This window comes from Chrysochloris asiatica, unplaced genomic scaffold, assembly GCF_000296735.1.
Source record: "Chrysochloris asiatica unplaced genomic scaffold, ChrAsi1.0 scaffold00296, whole genome shotgun sequence".
Taxonomy (NCBI): Eukaryota; Metazoa; Chordata; class Mammalia; order Afrosoricida; family Chrysochloridae; genus Chrysochloris; species Chrysochloris asiatica.
In genome coordinates, this window is record NW_006408814.1 from 1,304,529 (window position 1) to 1,313,308 (window position 8,780).

Below are 8,780 nucleotides of genomic sequence, written 5' to 3' on the forward strand. Positions count from 1 at the left end.
TCACATTTGTCTGAAGTATCTTCATTTCATCATCTATACAATTGGGGTAGCTGCATTGTTCAGATTTGGGATGCTGGTTTGAAATGCGTGTTTTAAAAATTGTTTCAACACAGTATTTGCCAATGAATTGGAAGGTTTTTGATAGTAGTATGGCCAGGAATGAATGAATCAATTAATATGTAGTCTGATTCGTTTACTACATCAACAACTCTTTAAAACCAGTTGCTGTCAAGTTGCTTCGGCTTGATGGAGATCCCACGTGCGTTAGAGTAGAACTGTGTTCCATAGTGTTTTCAATGGCCGATTTTTCAGTAGCTCTCCTGGTCTTTCTTCTGCAGTGCCACCAAGTGGTTTTTAACCTCCAATTTTAGGTTAGCGTTGTTGTTGTTGTTGTTAAGCACTGTCGAGTCGGTTCCGACTTATGACAACCTTGTATAGGATCTCTGAGGAGCAGCTAGTGAGTTTGAACCTCGGATCTTTAGGTTCAAATAGACCTTGTGGTCCAGTGCTAATGCTACAGCGCCACATCAGGACTCCATTTAGGGTACCTCTGAATTCGAGTACCTCAGTTTATCTGAAAAAAAATCTTATTTGAGAATTTGTTGTTAAGTGCCATCGAGTCGGTTCCGACTCATAGCGACCCTATACAGGGTTTCCGAGGAGCAGCTGGTGAGTTTGAACCACCGACACTGTGGTTCAAACCAACCTTGAGGGTGAGTGCTTATCCTATGGCGTGGCACCAGGATTCCTATCTGAGAATAAACTGAGGATAAAGCTGCCCAGGAACAGTTGTGAGAGCACTTGTGCAACAACCAGCACTCCGCCCTGCATATAGGGGGCGCGCAACCAATTTTTGCTGTCTTTGGTCTTTTTTTCACCGTACCTCCCTCCTGTAGGTCTCCGCCCTCTTTCCCCGCCCCGCCTAGGCGGAAGCGGTATTAGCAGAAGTGCGACGCGCTTTACGGTGGCACTGCTTTTTTTTACCTCAGTGTGGCTCGCTCTCTTGCCGCATTCACTTTTACTCCGTTGGCTCTTAGGCCAGCTCACAGCGCTTTACGGCAGTGTGGCTGGAGCCGATGCGCGGGACCACGTTTTTGGCGTGAGTGGAGGGAACCCGCGTAGCCGGTGTATGCTGGGCCCAGAACCATGGACGTGGGGGAACTTCTGAGCTACCAGGTACGAGGGGCGGGCAGGGCGGGGGTTCCGCCCCCTTGCAGAACCAGGGTCTATTCATGGCACCTTTTCTCACTTCGTTCTCGGGCCTGGTGCCCTCTCTTTTTCGCTTGCCACCCGGGTCAGAGCCTCTCATTTCTCTTCGTTACCCTGGGAACCCCTGGGGCCCTTTCGGTTAGTTCCTTGTCAAGGCCTCAGCCTCCTTCTCACTGTTCTTAACCTCATGTCAGTCCAGTCTGCATAAGTCATTTCTTCCTGTGAGTCTCAGTTTTTGCAGCTGATTACCTAGTAGGGTTATTTGAGGCTGGTTTTGCAATGTAGAAACCTGTACCCATGTTAATTGCTGTTATTAGAAGGTGTGTGGAATTCAATCAAGCATGGGATTGAACCTTAGGGATCTACTTGCCCCAGTTGCTCAGAGTACTTATGGGGAAACTGGTCCAGAAAGCAGACACTTGCCCAAAGTCACCCAACAAGTAAGAGCTGGGACAAGAACCCAGGTCTCCTGGCTGCCAATTCAATTTTATCCTTTCATTAGACCGCCAAGACCTTTCTTTTGCAGACTATTAACCACTAGCCACGTATAGCTAGCTGTTGACACTTAATTGTGGCTCCTCTGAATTGCAATGCCTTTTAAGTGTAAAATCACACAGGATTTTGAGAAAAATATTGGGAGGGGGGAAATAACATTTTTTATATTGCTTTTATGATCAATATTAGTGGCCATGTGGCGCCGTGAGCTAATGCGCTGGGTCACAAAATTGGTTTGAACCACAAGGTTGCCGGTTCAAGCTCACCAGCTGCTCCTTGGAAACCCTATATATAGGGTCGCTATATAGGGGTTGGAATCGACTCTGGCATTTAACAACGACATAACAACCAATTTATATTGGTTAAATGATCATATTTTGGAAAAGGGGCTAAGTAAAATGTATTTTAGATCAGTTGCACCCATTTTTGCTGCCTTTTTGTGTGGTGCTGCAGGGTCAACACTGGACTACAGGACCACAAGGTGCTCCTTGGAAATCCTCTAAAGGGTTGCTGTGAGTCAGAATTGATGGCACTTAACAACAACAACACTAGCAAACTTTAATTAGATTTCTGTTGAAATGCTCTGCAATAAAGAATAAGTGACTATGAGCCTAAGGGCCATCGGTTTGAAGCCCCACGTTGCTTGCAATCTTAGTTTTGCTACTAACCAACCGCTGTAACCTGGAACAGTGTTGTTGGTGTTAAGTGCTGTTGAGTTGGTCTAACTCATAGAGACCCTGGATAGTGTTTCCGAGGAGCAGCTGGTAGGTTTGAACTGCCAACCTTGTGGTTTGAAGTCCAGTGTTGAGTCCAACTTGGATCAATGTTGGTGGTGATGGTTATGTGCCATGGAGTCGGTTCTGACTCCATGTATAGGTTTCCAGGGCTGTAAATCTTTACGGGAGAAGAAAGCCTCATTTTTCTCCTGCGGAATGGCTGGTAGTTTTGAACTGTTGACCTTGAGGTTAGCAGCCCGACTCGTAACCACTGTGCTACCAGAGCTCCTTATCTGGAATAATTGTTGTAGTGAAGTGCCATTGAGTCAGTTCCAACCCATAGCGACCCTGTATAGGGTTTCCAAGGAGCAACTGGTGAGCTTGAACCTCCAACCTTGCAGTTCAAACAGCTTTGCAATCTGGCTCATTAACTCACAGCACCATACCAGGACTCCAGTGTTCGTGCTTAATTTCTTTATGCTTTGTTTTCCTCATCTGTAAACAGAACAATGATGGTTCCGACCTCATAGGTTTGTTGTGAAGCTTAAATGCTGAAGGGTAAACATTCAGTAGCTGTTGTTACCTGTCGTGGAGGCAGACCCCATGCACAGTAGAACAAAATGCCTTTGGTGCTGCTGCAAGCGATTGTAACCATTGTAATCCATGGGGTTTTCAATAACTGATTTTTAGAAGTAGATCATCAGGCCTTCTTCCTGGTCTATCTTAGTCTGAAAGCTCTGTACATATTAGCTATTATTTTTTGCCACCTTTTCAACCAACATATCAAAAACTGCCCTGAGGACTGATGGGAAGAAATTTGTAAGCAGTTGTTACGTGCCTCCGAGTTGGTTCTGACTCATAGCGACCCTGTATAGGGTTTCCAAGGCTGTAAATGTTTACGGGAACAGAAAGCCTCATCTTTCTCTTGGGAACAGCTGGTAGTTTTGAACTGCTGACCTTGAGGTTAGCAGCCCGATTCGCTACCAGTTCTCCTTCCACTATGCTACCAGTGCTCCTTCCGCGAACAGTTTGTTGTTATTGTTAAGTGCCATCGAGTCGGTTCCGACACATAGGATTTCCGAGGAGCAGCTGGTGAGCTTGAACCGCCGACCTTGCAGGTCAAACGGCTTTGCAGTCTGGCACATTAATCCACAGCACCATACCAGTACTGTTAATCAAAAGAGTATTTTGTTTGTTTGTTTTCTAAGGCTGTAATTGAATGTGAAAGAAAATAAGGTAATAGGATTATTGAAAGAGTGGTTGTGTACTTGTTTGGGAGTTGCAGCAGGGCTATCCCATTAACTCAGAATATGAACAGTGAAAGAGGACATTATTCATTTGCTCAACAAATATTTATTGATCATATACTGTGTGCAAGATACTGTGTCCAGTGGGTATATACTCTGCTGAGTTCTTTGTAGAACTTACAGTCTGGGGGAAGTCATAAGATGCTAAGCAAGTAAACAAGCAAAGTTAGATTGTGATTCCATCTATGAAGGAAATAAATTAGGGCAGAATTGAGAGTAGAATTCTGATCTCCTTATCTCCAGCTCTGTTCATCCTCATATGCACTACTCATACAGTTTCCTTTCTGTAAGATCATTGTCCACTCCTCCTGTTCCTAAAAGATGGTACAGTCTAGAATCTAGGCAAGAACCACTGGAATGCATCCATCCCCATGTGGGAAGTCATGAGGATCACATGAGTTTGTGGATGCAAAAGCTGCTTACATTTTATAGACACGAAAAATGTGTTGTTTACCTGCATCAGCTCTCTAAATCTTCACAACAATCTGACAGCAATACTATGTTTTTAAACCCTGTTGTACAGGTGAGGCAACTGAGGCCCTAGAAATTGCCTACCTTAAGGTATCTGGCAAGAATGGGGTTCTTAGGCAATCTTAGCTCCTAGCTACTACCTGCTGCTGTGTGCTGGTTGGTGAGCCAAATGCTTCTAGATCAGGTGTGACTTTTAATTCACAAGATGGCTGTCTGAGGTAGGTTATTATTAAGTGCCATCAAGTCAGTTCCAACTCTTAGCAACGCTATGTGGGGTTTCTGAGGCTGTAAATCTTTGCAGGAGCAGAAATCCTCAGCTTTCTCTTGTGGAGCGGTTTAGTGGGCTTGAACTGCCAACCATGTGGTTCATAGTCCATTACATATCCTTCAGAATCATGGTGCTTCCACCGTACTCTTATAACACAGTAAAACGTGGCCACGCTGCCTTGTTCTGCCGCACCATCCCCATGATCAATTGGGAATCAGACTTCGCAATCCATAGGGTTTTCATGCCCTGATCATTGGAAGTAGATCACCAGGCCTTTTTTTTTTTTTTTCTGTCTGAGGTAGGTAGCATTTTTATTATACAGAAAGGAAACTCAAGTCAGAGAGATTACATTACCAGTCCGAAGTCAAATAGCCACTCAGGAGATATGACCAGTAAGGGGTTGCTGAAAAGGTCAGATGAGATAGAGTCAGGAGGCATCTGCTGTGTGTTGTTGTTAAGTACTGTCAGGTCTGTTCTGATTCCTAGCAACCCTACGCACACCGGAACAAAACATGGCTCAAATCTCCACCATCCTCACAGTTGCTTCTATGCTTAATCCCATTGTGTTGCCACTGTGTCAGCCCATCTCTTTGGGGGGATCTCCCTCCTTTTTGCTGACCCTCCACTTGACTAAGCATGATGTCCTTCTTCAGGGACTGGTCCCTCCTCCTGATAATATGTACGAAGTATGAGAGATGAAGTCCAGCTGTCTGCTGTGTAGGTGTTTATGGCATGTGGCTGTTGCCTTCCATTCCATTCACTTTCCAGTAGTGATAGTCTTCCTACTCAGTTTAACTCACCTCCTCCACCATCAGTGGTAGTCGTCAGCACCCCAACTTTCCGTAAACCCTTCCATTTGCCTCTTCTGTTTGTAGGCAAAAGCATAGACATTAACAAGCAAGTCACTACAACAGAGTAGGGCTGATTTGGGCCTGTTTAGCTTGGAGTCCTGGTGTGGTGCTATAGGATAAGCACTGGACTGCTAACACATTGGCTGTTCAAGCCCACCAGCCACGCCTTGGAAACCCTTTATAGGGTTACTATGAGTAAGCACCATAACAATGACAACAAGCATGGACTGTAGTAGCTTCCATAGAATGTATTGTTTATCCCCCTTTCACTGCTTGGCTGAATTGATCACTTTCCACTCAAAGACAATTTGGCTTGAGGAGGAGGTGGTAGAGCCTTGAACCTATGATAGAAACTTGTTTGTTGGATGATCCATTGTTGTTAGCTGCCATCAGGTGTCTCTTATGTCTTTCCTTGGATGCCATCTTTATGGAAGCAATTCACCAGGCCTTTGTTCTATGGAGTCACTGGGTGGATTTGAACCACTAACCTTTTGGTTAACAGCCAATTGCAAACAGCATGCTTCACCCAGACTCCTGTTGAGTGGTTTGTTGTTGTTAAGTACCATCGAGTTGGTTCTGACTCATAGCGACCCTGTATAGAGTTTCTGAGGAGAGGCTGATGAGTTTGAATTGCTGACTTTGCAATTCAAACTGACCTTGTGGTTGAGTGCTTTTCCTACAGCGCCACACCTGGACTCCAGTTGAGTATCTAGGGACTGTTAAAAGGCAGATTGGTGGGTCCTATCCCTAGAGTTTGATTCGGTAAATTGCTTTTGGAACCTGAGAATTTGCATTTCTAACATTCCAGATGATAACCAAAGCCCCTGGTCCACGTACCACTCTTTGAGAGCCACTGGTGTAGAATCAATGGCTTTCCTTTTAAACTTTTCCCAATGGAGACATTCCCTCTCCCTTCTCATGGTCATTGGTTTATAATTTTTTGAGTTTAAATTATGTTTTACCCTGCTACCCAAGATATTGAGAGCAAATCATTTAATCTTTCTGAGCCTCAGTTTCCTTATATGTCTAATGAGGAGATTATATTAGATTCCCTCTGAGGTCCCTTCTAGCTTTAAAATTCTGTGATATTAATTATTTAGGTCCAGATATTTCAGGGGATAAAATCGCTTAATATAGTAGACTGAATCAGAGCTGAAGATCTGGGAGATTTAGGGTTTAATCCAACCTTTATCATTACTTATCTGGGTGCCTCAGGACACATCCCTTCCCCTCTCTGGACATCATCTTTTTACCACTTATAGAATGAGATTGGGCAATACCACTTCTGGATCTTTCCATTGCTAAAATTTGGAGACTGAGGTGAACAAGAAAAACTATCATCTGATTTGACGAAAGTTTACTAAAAGTATTTAGTATTTTTTGGTCCTTACTAAATTTCATTTTTTGGAGCAAGTTAGTGAGAAGAGTCCAATTTTCAGCTGAGATTGGTTCTCCTATTAATAGAATTAGGTGGAAAATTGCAGTGTCTGCCTTATATTCTTGACATCTGTTCACTATTCTTTTGAGAAGACAGGAGAATTACAATGTGGACGGGAGGTGGTGGAAAGTCTTCAAGAGGAAACCAGTTATGTTCCAAATATGGAAATGTACTTTTTTAATGCCTTCAGGCTTAGACATCTCATCAAGAAGTGTGCCCAGCATTTTGGAGGCTGAGAAATTTCTGCTGCATAGGCATGCATATGAACTCCAGGGCACTCTCATTAATCCTAATTCCACAGATGTCTGGAAAAAGTTCTTAGCGCTGAAGTTTTGCACTAAAGAATTCATAGTTAGTGCAGCTTGGTTCAGTGGGAATGACATGCTGTGTGACATGATAGGTATTCTCTTTGAGGCAGATTGGGGTCAGGGACCTGTGGTTTTGGCAATATTGCAGACACCCACTCCTCTTGTCACCTCTCAGTAATATCATAGTATTTCCTTGGGTTGCAGGGGTTTAGGAATCTGTAATCTTGTTTCCTTCTCTCTCTTATTTCTTTCTTTTGAAACAAAAATTTTAATTACAGTATACTGGCAGAATGGTACAGATAGTAACTCATATATGCCGTATTGGAGTTACTACAAACCGCACGTAAACCATCGTTTTTGTACATCTTGCCAGTTATATGTACTATATATACTATATATAGTGCTGCATGTTCAGAGGTCAAATTTATAAAAAACAAACAAACAAAACCCAAATGCTATCAAGTCACTTCTGACTCATAGTGACCCCCATAGGGCAGAATTGAACTGCCCCTTTGGGTTTCTGATACTAAATCTTTACAGGAGCAGACAGTATCATCTTTCTCCCGTAGAGCAGTTGGTGGGCTTGAACTGCTGACCTTGTGGTTAGCAGCCCAATTCTTAGCCCACTACCAGCGTTCATTCTATGGCTAATAAAAGGCAATAATTATTAAAATTAAAAAAAAAATTACATCAGAATTGACTTACAATGTAGTCATTCAAATGGAACCCTTTCATTAGTCAGAAACTACCTGTATTAAAGAAAGTGTTTTTAAAAGGTACAGGATCAGCACTGGACTGTAAACCATAAGATCGGCAGTTGAAACCCACCAGTTGCTCCTGGGAAACCCTATGTAGGATCACTGTGAGTTGAACTAACTCAATGGCACTTAACAACAACAACAATACATCCTAATACAGTGAATTACTCTTTCCTATACCCAATAATCATTTAAGAATGTTTCTTTTAGTGTGGAAACCTTTTCTTAAGCTTTTACGATAATGTTCTTATACAGTATTTGCCCTTTTGTGATTGACTAATTTCACTCCAAATAATATCCTTGAGGTTCATCAGTGTTGTGAGGTGTTTTGCAGATTCATCATTATTCTTCAAGGTTGCATAGTAATCTACCATGTGTATGTACAAAACTGTATCAGTCCTTCTATTGATGGGCACTTAGGCTGCCTTCATCGTTTTGCTATTGTGAATATTGCTGCGATGAACATTGGCGTGCATATGTCTACTCGCATCCTGTCTCATATTTCTTGGAATATATATATACACCAAATAGAGGGTTTGCTGGGTCATAAGGTATTTCTATTTCCAGTTTTCTGAGGGAGCACCATGCCATTTTCCAGATTGGTTGAACCATTTTATAGTCCCACTAGCAATGTAGTGGGACTAGATACAGTCTCTCCACAATTTAGCCAATATTTGTGTGTGTGTGTTTTTTGATTTAAGGTTTTTATTGTGGATTGAATGAAAGTTTACAAGGCACATCATCAGTTTCACGTTCAACAATTTATATAACTTGTTTCATTACATTGATTATAATCCCCTCCATATACCATCAGTTAAAAGTATTTCTCTCTATCCACTTAAGCTTTTTAAAAAACACACAAGCAAAAAAACCCACTCAGGCATATATAATAATTTACGTCTCTAAAGGGCACATTCTGCAAGTCTACTCATGGCCACCAGTTCTTAGTCCTTCTCTTC

The 8,780-nt window shown here is 42.7% G+C and overlaps 1 protein-coding gene across 1 annotated transcript in view; it reads left to right on the forward strand.

Annotated features, from left to right (window-relative positions):
• The first annotated feature begins 978 nt into the window (after positions 1 to 978).
• Positions 979 to 8,780, forward strand: part of CTNNBL1 (catenin, beta like 1) — a 223,862-nt gene continuing 216,060 nt past the window's right edge. The window contains exon 1 of the mRNA XM_006874728.1: positions 979 to 1,176. Within this exon, the coding sequence (XP_006874790.1) occupies positions 1,147 to 1,176 (30 nt within the window). The 5' untranslated portion in view covers positions 979 to 1,146. The remainder of the gene's footprint in view (positions 1,177 to 8,780) is intronic.